The sequence below is a fragment of the Dendropsophus ebraccatus genome, chromosome 5, assembly GCF_027789765.1.
Source record: "Dendropsophus ebraccatus isolate aDenEbr1 chromosome 5, aDenEbr1.pat, whole genome shotgun sequence".
Lineage (NCBI taxonomy): Eukaryota > Metazoa > Chordata > Amphibia > Anura > Hylidae > Dendropsophus > Dendropsophus ebraccatus.
Window position 1 is genome coordinate 115,800,808 of NC_091458.1, and position 19,371 is coordinate 115,820,178.

A 19,371-nucleotide genomic window follows, 5' to 3' on the forward strand; every position below is an offset into this window, starting at 1 on the left:
TCCTTACTTTAGGCTATATGGCAGAGTTGCTGGAGTCTTTTATTTTAGGAGGGTGTTTTTATTTTCGGTGAAGCACGGTAGATGAGCTATTAGAAATGACTGGTCTCCACAGAGGTAAACTAACATACTTGTCATCTTAAAAATGTATGGACTAAGGTGTTCACAATGATACTGTTATATGAAGAGAGCATGAGTGGATTTGAACCTGACTGGTGTTTGCATACCTCATGCATGTGATAAGGACGTTACATGCTAATCTGGGGACCAAAGCGAGGAATTAATAAGCGAGTATGACCTAGTGTTCAATTAGAACCCATGCTTTTCCAGACTCTGATGCCCCTGAGGTCTTCTTCAGTGGTTTCTAGTACATTATGAAATCCACTTGGGAAAATACTTCATGCATATTTTATTAAAAGTGGATACAATATTGTTCTTAATTCACAGTTTCCAAAATTAGTTGTTAAAAAAGGAGATTTCGAAATGTCATGTTAACATCTCATGTTTAATACTTTTAGGCAGTTTCCCCTACAGTGAAAAACATTTGGCTAAAAGTAAGTTGTGTAATACGTCTATGGGTGTGGAATAAATTCTTATGAAATTACAATGGCTTTGATCTTAAAGTCTTTTAATTAAAGACCTGATTTCAAAATAGACCAATCTATGGGTTAATTGTCGGCAGCCGTAGCCTGTGTCTAGGTGAAATGGAAATGTAGTAAAAGTAGTTGTGTCATGGTTTCAATGATATCTCCCGAGACATTGATGAAGTTAATAATTCAGTAAATTCTGACTAAAGGCAGAAGAATTAATTGCATGCATTTTAATGTATAGCAAGTCCCACAAAATCAATATATAGTATTCTAAAATAGTCTAAATTACAGTTAATTTTTTAGATCTGCCACCTATACACTCTTGGAAAAGGTGGTAATTGTATTAAACTAAATTAAAAATCTACCATCTTAATATTGTCACTTAAGAGTGTTGGCACATGATGGATAGAGTGACCGAAGCTGATTTCACTCATGTTCAAGAGTCCTTAAAGTTTGAGAGGATCAAAGCTCCACTCATCAAGCCGACTGCCTGTCAGCGATGCTCGGTTCCTGCCGCTCCACCCTTGGTGCCAGGGAAAAGCTAGATCCAATTCTGGGAAACTAGGAGAAGTTTCCCAGGATTGGATCCAGCTTTTCCTGGCATCCTTGGAGGAGCGTCAGGTAGCGGGGCAGCGCTGAAAGGCAGTCTGCTTGATGAGTCAAGCGCTGCTCAAAAAAAGTGATTCACTATGTTTAGATAAGCGCTTCGCTCATCTCTATGCAAAGTGTAAGGTGTCATAGCAAAAGACTTTTTTATTAAAAATCAGTATGGTTTTGTTGTATTAACCCTTCAGAGTGGTGACAAGGCAATGTTAGTGCTGTTATTAAGCACCTGAGAGCCCCCTCCTTGGTGCACAGATATTTCTCTTCATTTCAAGGGTCAGGAGTAGGGATGAGCTGTTTGCCAGTAATAGATATTTAGAAGATTGTCAGCAGAAAAAGACCACTTGGTCCATCTAGTCCGCCCTTTTAGTATATCCCTTATTATCTTAGGAGAGATTTATGTTTATCCTAGGCAGATTTACATTCACTTACTGTAGATTTGCCTACCACTTCTGTTGGAAGTTTGTTCCAAGCATCTACTATTCGTTCAGTAAAGTAATATTTTCTTATATTGCTTCTAATCCTTTCCCAACTAGATTATATAATCTTTTCCTTCTGTTCAGTTTTTTATTCAAAACCCTTCCTTCCTGAACCTTATTTAAAGGTTTCGATCATGTCCCCACTTTCAATTCTTTCCTCCAGACTATACAGATTTATATCCTTAATTATGGTTTTTATAACGGACACCCTCCACCATTTTTGTAGCCTGTCTTTGGACCCGTTCTATTTTTATCAAGGTGAGGTCTCCAGAACTGGGCACAGTATTCCAGATGTGGCCTCACCAGAGCTCTATACAGCGGGATCACAATCTCCTTCTTCCTACTGGTTATACCTCTAGCTATACAAATAGTTTTCTCTACCCCACACAGGGCTTCTTATCCTTTACATTACTTAGTTCTAATGATAAATTAGGTTTGCACACTTTTGTGTAAGCACTGAGCGCCTCTGAGAAGCTAAAGGAGGTTGGGGTTTGCTATGTAGCACTATGGACATACAGCAGTAGGTATTTATACAAGCAACAGCTGCGCAGAGCAGCGGGAAACCTTGTTTTACCTTTTAGGGTGGGTTCACACGTCACGGATCCGCTGCGGATCCTTTCCTTTCACTTTCAATGAGATTATATGCTCGCAGCATGATTGTCATCCTGCTGCCAGTTTATAAAAGGCCATTACTGGTCCATGTTCCGGCCTGCTTTGGGGTTTTCAGCAGGGCAACGCACTGATTGGCTGAGTGGGATGTCCAGACGCCTCCTTTCTTGTTGCTATTCCTGGGTCTGCTTTAGAATGCAAGTTAATTGGAATAGTATAGACTAAATGCTTGACCAATCTATATCTCATGGTTGTGGCCATCTTTTATAAACACCAGCTACCCCTGTCATGCTGACAAGCTTTCCTATTAATGTAATAGTAGAATTGCATCACCTACATAGAAAGGGAAAAGCCCATTCTGACAGCAGGCAGCTTGTTTTGTTTGTATTTCGGCATGTAAGTCACTGACCTTCCAGGTGCTACTTGGCAAGGAGACAGTCTTAGCAGTTAACATGAGGTTTTAGAATAATCTGCCTATTCGACCAACAGGCTGTTTTAACATATTAAAATAAAAATTGTAACGCTTTTGCGTTATCATTCTACATTTATTTTTTTATTTTTTTTTTATTTTACAAAATGTATCTATACCTGAGCTTGCATATACTGTTGCTGTAATATTGTCCGTGGATATTTAACACACTGGAAATCCAGCTTGACTGACATGCTCTTTCCCAGCAGAAAGCACAGTGGGGCCCATGGTAATTGTGCCTAATAGTGCTTTGCTTCAGACTGCAAACCCCACCAGACCTGTAAATAATGGAGGAGCTCCCACTGGTTTCATTATCCCTTCTGGGAGTAGAATGCACACATCACTTGGTCATGGTCTGCTAGTTACGGGACAGTAGTTGACATGCAGCTGATGGTACTGCATTCATTATGTTTAGGCTTAATATAAAAGAAAAGTAGCTTGCCTTTCATATTGGGATATTTTCTCTGTACTGTTGTAAAGTCATTGTGGTAAAAATGTTCATGTACCTTTTATAAAAGCGAAAGCATTACCAGTCGTTTAAAAAGAAAAAAAAAAAGACATGTCACATGGACTGCTGGTCTAGCGGCTGAGACCCCCATGATCAGGAGAATGGAGGAGCTGACCTTCCCCATTGTTATCATCTCTTTCCAGCCCCATAAACTTATAATGGAGCTGCTTAGATTAAGATTTGCTGCAAGCCGCGGAGTGATGCTACCGTGCTCTTCTCCCAGCTTCCTCTCCTCATTGGTGACCAAAACTTTTGAAATGTCCCTGATAACTGTCAATTTTTTTTTTATGACAGTGACCATTTAAAACAGGACTCTAGAGGGGAAGAATGAGGGGAAGAAAAAAAAAATAATATATATATATATATATATATATATATATCTTTAATAAAATGGCATTACTTTGTAATATAACTTATATAATTTCTCATTTATATGCCATTTAACATTGAGTGGCAGCAGTAAGGAGTTACACTGGCCACTCTGCTGCAACCGACATTCGTGATAAGAACTGCAAGGCTGTCCAAGCCCTGTTCTCTGCTCTGATCCATATTCTTATTAAAATATTGAGTAATCAGGCAGTGGCCAGAACGAGCAGTGTTTTTGTTTTATTGCCTTTTGTGTCATAGGTTCTAATTCAGATAAGTTATGCAGCAAGGAAATTATTGTACAGGGGTCTTCTGCTGTTTATGTCCACCCAGTCATCGAGAACATATGTTTTATTTTTAAGACTATTGGGCAAATGTGCAATTGTACATAATGTGTTAAACATTATTACACCCTTTTTGCATTCATCACTGAAAAGTAGATAATGGTCACAGAGGTTACTAAGCATGCTTACAAGTGTGTCCCATACCAGGAATAGGGTCTGGAGATATTCATTGTGTCTATGTCCATGAGGCCTGCTGTAAAGCATTTCACTAAATGTTAAAAGCAGCTCAGGTGTAACAATGTTCTAAGAATAAACTAAAAAATACTATTAGAAAATATAAACAGATTAGAGAGAAGGAACATTTTCCAATATCTGGATCTAATCAGTAAAAGAAAAATCTAGGCAATACATTCTGTTTGACATTGCACAGCACCCAGTACTTTACTATGTTCTAGATTCCCTACATATATCTATAGATCATATCTCACAATCCTTCTGACTCTTTGGGGTTTAAGCAGTAGGTTGCGGTAAGGTTACCACATTGACAACTGGCTTGTGCGGGCCTAGTGTTCCCAGCAATGTTGCTTCTTGATTTTTTTTTTTTTTTTTTTATCCATTTGCCGTCTCCAAGGTACAGGAGGGCAGGGAGGGGTATAGATGTTGGCTCTTACTGTCATTATATGGCAGCTAAATGGTCAGATTTTCCCACACCAGGCTTATGAGGCTTTTTTGCACCTCTAATCCAATCTATACGAATTGTGGACTGGTTGTATAGAGAAGGTCCAACAGCAACCAGTAATAATCTTCAATACTTTATCGAGTAATCCAGTTTACATGAATACAATGTTTCGACCACTACTGGGGTCTCTGTCAAGTATATTTGACAAAAAAGTAGGGGTTGAAAAGTTGTATTCATGTAAGCTGGATTACTCAATAAAGTATTGAAGATTATCACTGGATTCTTTTGGACCGTCCTTCTTAATACAAGTTACGTGTACCCACTAAGGGATTGTGGGCCTACCAGCGTGCATCCACCTTCTACAGGCATATCAGACTCCATTGGTGCTGCTGACCAGGTATCAAGTTTCTATATCACCGGTGTCCAACTGTGGCTCTCCAGCTTTTGTAAAAGTACGATTCCCATCATGCCTGGACAGCCAAAGCTTAGGTTTTGACTGTCCAGGCTACGAGTTTAAAGCGACTCTGTACCCACCATCTGACCCCCCCAAACCACTTGTACCTTCGGATAGCTGCTTTTAATCCAAGATCTGTCCTGGGGTCCGTTCGGCAGGGGATGCAGTTATTGTCATAAAAACAGCTTTTAATCCTGCAGCGCTGTGTCTAACGGCCGGGGCTTACATTTGTATATGCATTAGGCTGGCACACCCTCTCTGTAGTTCCTCCCCACCCTCCTCATCATTAGGAATGCTCCAGGAAGATTGCTTCCTATTCCCCACCTGTGTGCATAATGAACATGGGCTGGATCGTTAATACACCTGTGCAAAGCTCAAACGGCAGTAAATGTTCCTGGATCATTCCTAATGATGAGGAGGGTGGGGAGAAAGGACGGAGAGGTGGTGCCAGCCTAATGCATATACAAATGTAAGCCCCAGCCGTTAGACACAGCGCTGCCGGATTAAAAGTTGTTTTTTATGAAAATAACTGCATCCCCTGCCGAACGGACCCCAGGACAGATCTTGGATTAAAACCAGCTATCTGAAGGTACAAGTGGTTTGGGGGGGACAGATTGTGGGTACAGAGTCGCTTTAACACCCCAGCTCCATATATATAGTCCACTATGGAGAATCTTCACCTGAGCCTAACAAGCACTGTACACAAATCCTGTAATAGGAGAGGGTGAAGTTGGCCTACTTCCAATAATTTTACTATTCTATAAAGATCTAGCCCCCCCCCCCCCCAAAAAAAAAAAAAAAAAAAACAATGAAAGTTTAAAGGAGCTTGTTTTTGTAAGCACCCCCAGCTTTCCTAGATTTTTGTATCTTCCTAAGCTTCTCTTTTAGGTATGATTCCCATGTCATCATGTTTTTTTTTTTCCCCTGCTGTAGTAATGTTATGTTGTACATGTAATAATGTATTTGTCATGTATGAATTTAGACACCTCCTATGCAGTATCAGTGAATCCCTTTCCATAGTATCAGTTGCTATGTGGTTTAACACATCTACATTTAGTACCCCGATGTCCTGCTGCCAGCTTGTGCAGAAACTGCCAAGATTCACCTAACAAAACTGAAATTGAGTGAAAGAGGATTGTGCAAGCGTGAGAAAATATTCTTTTTTTTTTTTTTTTTTTTTTATATCAATAAATGCATTTTCATAATCATTTTCCAGAACTCCATCAAGCTATGCCATGTGAGTGGGTTTCTCCATAGATATAGCTATAATCTTTTGCCTTTCACAGCTGATATTTTTTAAGCATTAGAAGTATGTTTCCTGTGTGTCTTTCCAAGAACTAAAGATAAAATTCGGTAATTGCTTCCAGAAGACGTCTATGTTTCGTGATGTGCTCTGTAAATTTCAGCCAAAGTTAAGGCAGAACTTTTTTTTGCAGCCCTCTTTCAAGGCACAATACTGACTTAGACCTAAAGATTTGGTCCATATTCTGGCAGTTTTACAATATTTTTAAGGGTTATGTAAGTATTTAATTTCTTATCTGATACTTGTATGCCTATACAGCTGTACAAAAAAAATTGATCTGGTGATTTAAAGCTGATCTGTACCCACAAACTCCCCCCCCACAACATCTTGTACCTTCGGATAGCTGCTTTTAATCCAATATCTGTCCTGGGGTCCGTTTGGCAGGTGATGCAGTTATTGTCCTAAAAAACTTTTAAACTTGCAGCCCTGTGTCAAACCGGCGTGGCCTAGAGTGTGTGTGCCCTAACCTTGCACCGCCTCTCCTTCCCTCCTCCTCACCCTCTCATCATTAGGAATGGCCTGGGGAGGATTTCTCTTATCCATCACTTGTCTGAACACTGCAACATTGAACACTGCAAACTCTAGGCAACGCCAGTCTGACAGAGTGCTACAAGTTTAAAAGTTATTTAGGAAAATAACTACATCACCTGCAGAACGGACCCCAGGGCAGATCTTGGATTAAAAGCAGATATCCAATGGTACAGCTGTTGGGGGGGGGGGGGGGGGGGGGGTCAGATTTTGGGTACATAGTCGCTTTAAATGGTATGCTATGGAGACATCCATAGCATAGTTTTTCTTGTTTTTCCAGGCACAGCACCATACATTTGGTTGTTTCTGTGTTGCAGTACCAGGCTCAGCCACAACCAATGGCATGGCGTTGTGACTGGGTAAACCATTAAGTGGGAGGTGGCTCTCCGGTGCAGCTCTTACTTTTAGCTGATTTAGCTGGGTAGTCTGACCTTGACTAAATAGCTAGCACTTCAATATCAAAATTAGTCTCAGGACACCCCTTTAGGAGTTCAAGTGGAGAGGCCCAACTGTTTGGTTTCAGCAACATTCTCTGAACCCAAACACTTGGCATTTGACTCCCTGCAGCTTCAGAGGTTAGATTTTGCCCTAGGGAGACCTGGAACATATGGATACAGCCATAGGACTCCCTAGGGCTACATCCAACTTTTGCTGCCGCAGGGAGTCAAGTGACAAACGTTTTGGTTCGAAAAACATTGCAGAACTAGAACAGTTTGGCCTCTCCACTCAACGCTAGTGCCAATGCCATGTGACACAGACCTTTTAAATATTAGTAGATTGCGACAGTGACTCAGAAATCCACTAAGTGAGTTTTTTAAAAGCACATTCACATAAAAACTACAGTAAATAAAATTGTAATTGCATAATATATAGTCACTGTAGTTATAAGAAAGAAATATTGTGCATGTACATTTCCTTCAGGTTATAAATATCCCTGCCGTTTTCTGTAGAATGAGATAATGATGCAGATACAGATACAGATTTAAAAGAATCTTGTTGCCATGAAAACAGGTTTTTTTTTTTTTTTTTTCCTGGCAGCTGAACATGTTTCATTAGCATAATTCCTATGTAGCCATGCAATTTTTTTTCCTCTAAAAATACATTCCGAATCTTTGTGCCGTAGAACGTTTGAGACATATGTGGTTATTATTGATACTGAAATTTCTTACTTTAGGACAATAATCTATTTTTATTACATTTCACAAAAATTCTTTCCATCTTGTACTCTCCACAATAGCGTTCATCCGTCGCCCTGAAAACTGTTCATGGCCAAGTTAATTGCTTGTTGAATAGCTGAACCTCAGTGTCCAGGACATGCTGGGTGGATTAAGCTCTTGAGAACAAGGGAATCTCCTCAAAGAATCCTTTGTATTCAGCTCATTTTGTTGTCTTCCCCTATTTCTACCTGTTATGTGCCTTGTGTTGGCCAGTTGGGAAAGCATTTGGGTGGACAGTAAAAACCTCTATTAAATATAGTAGGCGACGGTGGAAAACTGTAAATATGGATATCTTGTGTGCCCATAAACAGCCTGAAGTCTGTTTTTCACATGTTTTATATAAAATAGATACAAGAAATGAAAAGAATTGTCCTTTTCTGTGCACATATTTTCTGTTTTCATTGCATATTTCCGTCTGACGGTATAACAGTGGAATGTGCTGGATGCTTCAACGTTAGAGAAATCTTACCAAAAGGATCGTAAAACTTACAAAACACATTGGTTGAGAAATGATATCAATAAGGATGGTAAGGTGAGTATTAGAGGCTGCGAAATCCGCTGCGATTCCCCACCTGTTAGTTTCAATAGGATTACATACTCGCAGTGGGATGACAATGAATATGTAAGTGGCGGTCCTCTTAAACCCCTGCAGCCCGGTGCATACATTACCCAGTCCGCGCTCCAGCTTGTTCTGCGCCTCCCGGCATCTGGGCGTATCCAATCAGTAGCTGCGGAGGGACTGATTGGCTGAGCGGGACGTCCAGACGCCGGGAGCCTCAGAACAAGCCGGAGCAATAACCGGTAATGTGTGCAACAGGTTGCAGGGGTTTATGAGGGCTGCCACTCACATATTCGCAGCGGGATGACAATTCCACTGCGAGTATGTAATCCTATTGAAACTAACAGGAGGAGAGTTGCAGCGAGTTTCCGTTATGTGTGAAGCTACCCTAAGGGTGCGTTCACACCTACAGGATCCGCAGCAGATTTGATGGTGCAGATTTGATGCTGTGTTCAGTTATTTAAATGAAATCTGCAGATCCGCTGCGGATCCGCAGCAGAAAATCAGCTGCGGATCCAGTAAGTGTAAACGTACCCTTAGGCTGGGTTCACACTATGTATATTTCAGTCAGTATTGTGGTCCTCATATTGCAACCAAAACCAGGAGTGGATTAAAAACACACAAAGGATCTGTTCACACAATGTTGAAATTGAGTGGATGGCCGCCATATAACAGTAAATAACTGCCATTATTTCAATACAACAGCCGTTGTTTTAAAATAACAGCAAATATTTGCCATTAAATGGCGGCCATCCACTCAATTTCAACATTGTGTGAACAGATCATTTCTGTGTTTTTAATCCACTCCTGGTTTTGGTTGCAATACTGACTGAAATATACGTAGTGTGAACGCAGCCTTAGGCTATGTTCACACTACGTATATTTGAGGCTGTATAGCAACCAAAACAAGGAGTGGATTGAAAACACAGAAAGGCTCTGTTCACATAATGTTGTAATTGAGTGGATGGCCGCCATTTAATGGCAAATATGTGCTGTTATTTTAAAACAACGGCTGTTGTATTGAAATAATGGAAGTTATTTACAGTTATATGGCGGCCATCCACTCAATTACAACATTATGTGAACATAGCCTTTCTGTGTTTTCAATCCACTCCTGGTTTTGGTTGCTATGAGGACCTGACATGAGGACCAAATACAGCCTCAAATATACATAGTGTGAACCCAGCCCCAAACTGTAAACTGATTGGGACCCCACTGTAACTATGGCAACATTAAAGTTGCTTATGCAGTATGTGATAAATATGGGTATATTTAAAAAGCAAAGTTTTACAGCACTGTGCATTCAACTGATGAATCTGGCACCGAAAATACCTTACCAGAAGTGCCACTGCACTGCAAAAGGGGTACTCCAGGGACTCAAAGGTTTTTTTTGTTTTGTTTGTTTTTGTTAATACATTGTTTTCGTGAAGTTAATTAAAGTGAATTTGTACCTTTTTTTTTTTTTTCTTTATATATCAATTTCCATTGAACATTGTTCATCTCAGCAACTGCAATGCCATCCCGCTCCGCAACTCCAATCAAGTGCTGCAAAACAGCGCTATTGACCCAGGTACTGTATAGTTTTATTAAACTATACAGTGTCCAGGAGAAAGCTGCCTTTCACTATAGCAGAGCTCAGAAGCCTCTCCACAGCAAGCAGTGATTTCTTTCACCACTCTTTGCTTGAGCCACTAACAGAGACTGCCATGCTATGCTATAGTGACAGGCTGTGATGTATGTGTATATTTGTAGAAGTGGTAATGAAATAAGATGTTGGTTTATAGAGGATAAAGGGTGAAATGCTGTGTGGGTGATTTTTTTTTTTTTTTTTGTGTTCACATGGAAGCTTGTGAAGCCATGTCGACTTGAGTACTACTGGAAGTTTTTTACCCTTTACCACCCTTTATCTCTACCAGCATACTGTAGATCTGCTATGTGAATGAACAGCCAGACAAAAGTGATTCCAGTAGCTTATCCCTTTGCACTAAACTTGTGTGCTCCTATGCAAGAGTGTTGCCAAAGAGTCTGGATCAATAGCTGTATGACTGATGTAATGTAGGATATCCCCACAGAAACTAGGTTTCTTAGGTTTTTGTGGTGTAGGCATCTTCTCATGCATCTTTTAGCACGTAAAGCCCAATACTGTGTGTGTCCTATTACATTTTACCATTGACTCCCATTAATAGCTTTTCTGTGAGAAATAAGTATTGAGGCCTATTTTTGAAAGACAAAAAAAAAACTCGATGTGTTTTAATGTGTTGCAGTTTTACAGCAGCTTTTTTATGGTGTTTTTTCAGTGCACTGATATGCTTGTGTGGAAAAAAAAACCAAAAAAAAAACCTAAGATTGACTTGGCACACACAATCTGTTTAACAGCTTTGCCTGGATCATTGTATACAAGGAAAGCTGTCAATCTGCCTGTGTGGGCAGGGGAAGCAGGCACTCTCAGATCTATCCTGTCCTGTGAAACCTAACAGATCTATTTTAAATAGTGAAGTACATTTTATACATAGCTTATATATACGTATCCAGTCCTTGTGTGTTTGTATACCTTTGTCTCTTAGAAGACGTATTTGGTTGTAGACTGTGTGAGGAGCAGTTGACTCTGAATGTAGATTTTCTCACATTAGTTTTCAATTTCCATGAAATTCTGCTGACTCCTTAAGCTTGAACATCCTGTTTGCTTTAAGATTGTAAGTGGATAATTTAGAAAGATAGTGCAAAGAGCTATAAAAGGTCACATTTTTCCATAACTGTTTAGAAGGAGTTGATTTGGTAGATCATAAAATATTCCTGTTTGGCAGTGATGGAAAAGTGTATAATATGGTCGATATTCCTGGAGGTGTCAGACATGGAAAATAGTGGAAAGTGCAGTTCACATTTTCCAAATGTAAAATAATGAACTTGGGGAGAAGCAGCTCTGTATTACTAAAGACTTAAGAAAAGAAGGATTTAAGGGTAGTGATTTCTGACAGCCTCACAATAAGTGTAGCCAGACTGGAAAGCATGTTAGATAGAGGTATAACCAATGGGAAGAGGGAGATTTTAATCCCATTGTGTAGAGACTACATCTAGAGTACTGGGTTTAGCTTTGGTATAAATTATGGAATCACCACTTTATAACCTGTTTATAGTGGACGCACAGCCTGTACTCTGGGACAGTTCCTTGTTAAATGTATCTATAATAGTCCATTATCCAGATGTAGGCCAAAAAGCCCTCATGGTCTCTAAGGGACCCGGTATGTCTGATCACCTCTTATGGAATCTAGTTAAGAAAATGTATACCACGCTGTATATGAATATTAACACTGGAGCCTATGGGTGACAGATGCATTGTATGGCACCTTCCGGCGTGGAGAGAAAGGAGCTGTTGCACATCATACCTATGGCTGACATTAATGCCACTCGGCTATATTTTAAAACCAACGCCAGGATGTTGGTATATAATTTGATCAAACCATATTGCCCCATGTACCACGTGCCGGTCTCCTGGTTCACATGGGTCCCTACACTAACTCCACACTTTGTCGGTCAGCAACCGCTAACCCCGCAAAGCGTGCACAAACTGGGAAGGGAGGCCATGGAATGGCCCTGCAACCATTGCACCTTCCACTGGCCTGACTCTGGACACCCAAACTCCTCTACTGTAGGATCAAGACTAATATGATTGCCCAGACCTGCTTCTGCTCCACAAAGTCATCCTTTTACTGGCTCATTTTTAACTACTTCCAAGCTGCACATAACCGGAAGAGTTGCAATGTAACAGAGTAAATCGGTTCAGAAGCTATGTGTTGCTATAAGGATTGGACTGTGGTTAACATATCCTTCTGCATGTATGTGCTGTGTATTACATTGCAGGTTTCAAATGTATTACACACATGAAAGAAAAAAAATTCTTAAGGTTTTGTTCACACTGAGGGATAGGCAAGGAATTTCACGCTAAATCTGCACTTAATTTTATGCGTATTCTGCCTGTAAAATATATGTAAATATTGTGTTCAATTGGATTCCACAGAATAAATGTGTGGAATATCCCGTCCTGAATTCACTTTCTGCCCAAACAATTGACATGTCAATTCTTTGGCTGGATTTCGCTAGAGAAATCCCATAGAAGTTGTTGGGGCTTTGAACTTCTGTTCGAATTCCGCACCTATTCCTCATCTATTGCACCAGAGCAAAAGGAAATTTCAGGAAGAAAACTTTCCTCTTCACTTCATCACTAGAGATGAGCGAACCTTGAGCATGCTAGAGTCGATCCGAACCCGAACTTTTGGCATTTGATTAGCGGTGGCTGCTGAAGTTGGATAAAGCCCTAAGGCTATGTGGAAATCATGGATATAGTCATTGGCTGTATCCATGTTTTCCAGACAACCTTAGAGCTTTATCCAAGGTCAGCAGCCCCAGCTAATCAAATACCAAAAGTTCGTGTTCGGATCGACTCGAACCCGAACCCGGTTCGCTCATCTCTATTCATCACCTATTCCTCAGTCTCTAATCACGGAACATTCTTTCTTCAGGAAACATTCCTCAAACCAAAGTAAATTATTTTAGTTATTGGCATATGCGTTTCCAGATCAAATGGAAAAGAAAATGTGGACTTGCTTAATATTGAGGGGAAAAATATTGAATTATTAAAACACAAAAAAAAAATCCCAGTTAGTACTTTGTTGCTCCTTCTCAGGCTTATATATTGTCCTGACTTCTTTGAGCGGGTGGACGTCACTAAAGTTCTAAAATTCTAAATCAAGCTGTCTCCAACTTATCTGGAGTCTCGTTATTGGCCTTTTTTTTTTTTTTTTTTTTCATTACCATAATTTTTTGACTGGAAAAGGTGGTGCAACCTGTTCCTACCATTGTTGCCCGGTCCCTGAGATCTTCTCTGGTTTGTACTCATGCAAATGTCCAGTTTTATTGAACTGGGCCCCAGCCTCACTAGTGCACCGATATATCCTCCCCTCTGAGGGATATCTGTGCACAAGGGAAATGTACCCCCTTCCAGTGCACTAAACTGGACATTTGCATAAGTACAAACCAGAGGAGATCTTGGGAACTGGGCGACTATGAGAGGAACAGACAGCACTTTTATAATGTGCACAGTGCCGCCAATCAGGTCATATGGAAATCCTAATTGAGTAGTTATAGAGGTACATTCGCTTTAAAGACCTTTATACAAGACAGTATGATTGCCGCACTTTTATAAGCGAATTACATGCACCCTTTCTATACATTTTAGCTTCTCCTCTTTTCTTCTTTCCTTCAGCTGTTTGGCCCACAGTCCTTCAGCAACCTCAGATCTTTTTCAAGCGCTCTGTTGTACACCCACAGAAACTCTGTGGCTCGATGTGCCATCTGTTTGATTGCTTGAGGGTTTTTAATGGGCTCTTTGCTTGACAGGATAAAAATATGTAATTATATCATTTGTATTGTTTAGCCCTGGCCTGGGATCTAATACACAGGTGTTCTCACATCTTGTGACTTGTGATTACAATTTCCAGTGTACATTTCTCTCCCGATTTGATAGTCTGCACAGTAAGGCCGTGTTTTCCAATCGCTGCACTGTAGTCTGCGGCAATCTGCTTAATCATACTTGCCATATGTGCACAATAAAAGAAACAGAAACCCCAATGAATTTTTTATGTAGCGTGTGATTTTCCCAACCTACTCATGCACTGTTATGTGTGTGTTTTTTTTAAATTGTGCTGACATCCTTTGTGTATTCTACATGTTTAAAGCGCCTTGGTCTGAACCCTAAGCCGAGACACTAGTAAGTAAGCCACAGGATCCTAAGCTGCCGACTATTTACATAGCACATGTGCACCCAGTGGCGTACAGCCTACGTTTACAATCTGAAATGCACAGAATCTAGCATTGGCATTTTTAACAACTTGGCAGAAAACTTTAGTAAAATAGTAATAACAGCCCTCTGACATTTCTGACTACACCTCCAGCTAGCAAAGTAAGTTTAGTTTAGTTTCCTAATGAAATGACAGGTATGTTATGAAGGTATCATGTAGGAGAGGTACGATATTAAAAGAAGGTTGGCAAATCCCTAAGAAATTTAGGATTTTGGTCACGTCAAAGACTGCAAAAATGACAGTATCGTAAGGCAACTAATGAAAGTGAATAGAATCGGAGATGAGTTTCTGGCAGTTGTTGGGTCACAGTCCCAGAAAATTTCAGGTCACCGTAGAGATCTAGCCTAAAACAGACATTTGGGATGAGGTTAATAAAAATGAAGGTTGCCCATTCTTGTAAAGACTTGGCCCAGGGCAGCCTGTAGACTATTGAAGCCTAGTGTCTCTGGTACCAGTGTGGCAGATCTATAGCTAGTTTCTGTTTGGCTGCCATATAAGTGTATTTCTCTCTGAACCTGTTTGAGGGACAGTCTAATGGTGGTTTTTCACTGAACGATTTATCATTCGAATTCGTTCGTTATCATGCAAATTCGAATGATAATCGTACGTGTAAACGCAGCAAATGATCTAGCGACGAGCAAGAAATCGTTCATTTTGATCTTTCAACATGTTCTCAAATCGTCATTGATTGTTCGCAAAAAATTCGCAGATCGTTCCGTATAGACATTCTTTCAATGATTTCACCTATGTGTGAGATAGGCTTAAGCGATCGCATAACTATTTTTCCGTACGATGTATCGTTACATCTAAACGCTGATCGTTCTAAAAAAACATTGTTCATTCAAAATCGTGCGATCAGGCGAATTATTGCTCCGTGTAAAACCACCATTAGGCTACTATTACACATGCCGACTTCGGATCATTTTCGTGAACGAGCACCCATCTGATGGGTGCTCGTTTACTGGACCTATTAGACGGGCATTAAGGACTGTATGGACATCATTAGCAATGTCCATGTAGCCTTTGCCCAAACACCTGATATCTTGCCTCTCTCTGCTCCTAGCCTTCTCTCCTATGCTCAGCAGCTCACCAGTCCCGGCATCAGTGTCTGAGCGCAGAGAGGTAAGGTATCAGATGTTTGCTCAGTGCGCCGCTATTACATATAGCGAGCGTGGTTTGTGCCGTATGATTTTAGGTCCAAACCTAAACCAACAATCAGCTGATAATCATTTCATCAGCTAATCATTGTCTCCATTACACAGAGCGATAATCGGCCGAATCCGCCTGATTTGGCCAATTATCGCTCTATGTAATAGAGCCCTTAGGCAGTAGATGCCCTTTCCTGGAGCTTAAAGGGGATGTCTATCCCCTGAAAAAAAAGAACAACAAAGAAAGAAGTCCTACTCACCTACTTCAAAGCTCTAGGTCACTGCCACTCACAGCTGCTTTCTTGGTTCTGTGGTGTCGACCCCACAAGAACTGAAACTAATCCCGGCCAATCTCTAATATGGACAGTGGGGGAGATTTATCAAACATGGTATAAAGTGAAACTGGCTCAGTTGCCCCTAGCAACCAATCAGATTCCACCTTTCATTTTCCAAAGAGTCTGTGAGGAATGAAAGATGGAATCTGATTGGTTGCTAGGGGCAACTGAGCCAGTTTCATTTACACAATGTTTGATAAATCTCCCCCAATGTATTTATATAAAAGGCATTTTTTTTTTTTTTTTTTTTTTTTTTATAGACCCTCAGTAGATATATGATCCCCCTTGTTTACATGCAGCACATGATAGATAAAAAAATGTATAGTTTTGTGTTTGGCACCTATGGGAAACGACCTTCTCTATATCCTGGTCTAATGGTTTGTTTAGACAGAGTGATTGATTTGAGAGATTTTTGAAGCCAAAGCCGGGAACAGACCATAAACAGAGAACAGGTCATAAAGGAAAGACTGAGGTTTCTCCTCCTCTCAAATCCATTTCTGGCTTTGGTGTCAAAAATTTGTCAGATAAATCTCTCTAAACACACCATAAGGACCTTATTAGATGGACTGAGCTGCCCTATAACTGTTTTAGAAATCCTAGTATACAGCTAAAGCTGGTGGGGGGATGGGCAATGGGTTAAAAAAATTGATAATCCAAGCAAAGGCTGTCTCTATTACACATGCTGGTATAAGCCTGTTCAGGTCAGTAATGGTCACGTTTAAAACATCCCTTGTGCAAATAGCAGTTGCAAATAGCAGATCATTTAATTGACTTCTTCATGGCATGTTCACACAATTTTTAACACAATTATTAATAGCTGTAATTATCTCCTCAAAAAACATACTCTAAAAGTCAGGCTTAAAAAAAACGCAAGGACCATTGGCAAGGACCGTTTTGTTCCTTTAAATGGTTTTTATAGTAACCATCAGTGTGTGCAATTGAAATCTTTTTTTATTTCTAAAGATTACGTTTTAGTGTTTTGTTTTGTTTTTTTTAAATGTTTAACCTGTTGATGTCTCTGTGGCTTCTAATGTTCCCTATATTGGAATGCATGCCTGCAGCTATCAGATTGCCTGTGGCGTGAAGGCATTGGCAATGTAGAACCTAATTACGTACAATAAGTAGAAAACCGGCTTCTCTATGGCCAGTGCGGTGTGCCTTGTGTAAAGGAGTAAAGGGCATATGGCATGAATCAAACAGCAAAGCCAGAAAATGGCCTCTATAATAGGTTGTAGCATTGTCAGATAAGCACTTAATTGTAGGCAATAGTCCAACTTCAGAGGAGGGATCACGTGTGTATCCCTAAATGATGTGTAGTCATTAGCATTGCACAAGGGGGGCTTTGGAGGAGACGAGAAAAGAGTGGTTGAGCACTAGAAAGGGGGGAGTGGCATTTTTTTTTTTTTTTTTCACACTGGCTTCAGAATTCAGAAAGTCTGGGTACAATCAAGAACAGAATGGCCATTTTCTAGCAAGGGATCCTGCATGACGTATGACTGTTTTCTGGCAGAAGTGGTGGAGGACCAGTAGAGAGAGCAGAATTGGAGCTGACAACTCTGCATCTTGGAGTAGGCTGTGATCTAGTGTAGTGCGAAACAGAAGCACTCAATCACTGCAGCTGTAAAGAGGCAGGGAGACAAATCCACGGCACAGGAAGACACAAGAAAGTGTTTGTTGGTGGGGGAATTAAAAGGCATTTTTGGTGTATGGGATGAAGCCAGCCATGGAAACTGCAGCAGAGGAAACAACAGAACAAAGCCAAGAGAGAAAAGGTACCCACAGATTTCTTGTGTTAGGTCTTTCGCTGGCACTCTACTAGGTTTACCTCATCCTATGTGTCTGTGTTTTTCCTTTTAATCTCTTTTTTTTTTCCCGTAAGGCTTCTGCAAATAATGTGGATTGTTTGATTGCAGATAGCTTTATACTCAATGTAACCACATTTGTGATATAGTTCCATATGTTCATTTAAATGTGTAGTAAGAAAAAATAAAATTTTATATATATATAATATATATATATTCACACAGCCATGTTTTTATTATTTTTATTTTATTTTTATATACTCTATATATGCAAAATGTTTAACAACAACAAAAAATCCTCTTCCACTTAGAATACAGCAGTTTGAGGCTACGTTCATTTTTCTGAGCACAGTCACCATTATTCTGGAGTCAGTTGAAGCATACATACAAGTACAGCCCTTCTCAATAGTGAAGTGGTTTCTTAGCAACTCAAAGGGATGTGTTCCCTCTCTGATCCTTATTAAAAGAAATAACGTCATATCGACCGTATAGAATTGTCTTGTCTTTTCAGGTGCCACAATGAATAGTTCAATATGATATTAAAATATCTGGTGTCCCAACGTACACATGCATCGATTTAGATATGTAAGAAGCAAAATACATTGGCATACATGAATACCCTTTTTTAACCTATTTATGTCAAATAAATGAAATCTTTCATGGGAAATCCTTTATATAATATTTGACCCAAGTATGTAGATATTACGGAGATAGTATGATGACAGCTGATGAATTGGAAATGCATCATGACATACATCTTTAATCCTATAAGCGCCATGTTATCAGTGATCTGTAGGTTCCCACAGCTGTGCACTATGTTGACATGACGCGTTGTTTGTGGAAAATGTTGAGTTCCGTTTGGTTTATGCTGTTTGACCAGATAATTTATTGGACTTTTGGACAGTTTTTGATATGTTTTTGCTGCTGCTGTCACTAAGCAAGCAGTTTATTTTATTTTGATTTTTTTTTTTTTTTTTGCTTTTTGTTGCATAGTAGGTTGCTCATGATCAAGACTGAAGCAGCAGTTGTACTGCCAAAGGCGACTATAACTACGTAATGTCTTTTAATAAGGACATATGACTGTCATGAGTTTTGTATATCTTATATAACTGTGACATTTTCTGCAACAAATCTTCTTTTCTCCCCCCACCATGCATGTGATTTGTCGAACTACAGACATAACCGTGTTGCAGAGTGTGCATCTTGTTTTGTGGAAAATATAGAGGCTAGAAATGATGGGTTATACCAAGTACTGATCCTTTCGGGAAACATGGTTTCCTCAAGGCAAGCATCCATCTAGTTGCCATAATACATACCATTTTAAACTAGTATTCAACCAATTCTGGAAAACTTTAACATCCAGCTTGATTGATACGGTAACTGAAACCAAACTGGTTGACTATAAGTAATGTATGGTTGATCAACAAAATCTTTCCAGTATGTGAGAGATTGAGAATTGTGGACAACATGACGGCTAGGTTTGGCATGGTGAGCAAGCTTTCATGCTATTGTTGAACTTTGACTTTGCTGCTATAGTGTTGAACAGGAGTGAATTGTTTTATGGAATCTGTGAATGCTAGAAAATG

The 19,371-nt window shown here is 39.9% G+C and overlaps 1 protein-coding gene and 1 long non-coding RNA gene across 4 annotated transcripts in view; one reads left to right on the forward strand and one right to left on the reverse strand.

The window, feature by feature from the left end:
- Nucleotides 1–16,039, reverse strand: part of LOC138792928 (uncharacterized) — a 31,978-nt gene extending 15,939 nt beyond the window's left edge. The window contains exon 1 of the long non-coding RNA XR_011363192.1: nucleotides 15,909–16,039. This is a non-coding gene — a long non-coding RNA (uncharacterized lncRNA). The remainder of the gene's footprint in view (nucleotides 1–15,908) is intronic.
- Nucleotides 1–19,371, forward strand: part of GPM6B (glycoprotein M6B) — a 97,433-nt gene that overhangs the window by 46,642 nt on the left and 31,420 nt on the right. The window contains exon 1 of one of the 3 annotated variants that reach the window (XM_069971070.1): nucleotides 17,474–17,755. The exons of 1 other annotated variant lie outside the window; for it this stretch is intronic. In XM_069971070.1, the coding sequence (XP_069827171.1) occupies nucleotides 17,695–17,755 (61 nt within the window). In that variant the 5' untranslated portion in view covers nucleotides 17,474–17,694. Of the gene's footprint in view, nucleotides 1–17,473; nucleotides 17,756–19,371 lie in introns of those variants that run through there. One more of the 3 variants, XM_069971072.1, reaches the window with a different exon arrangement.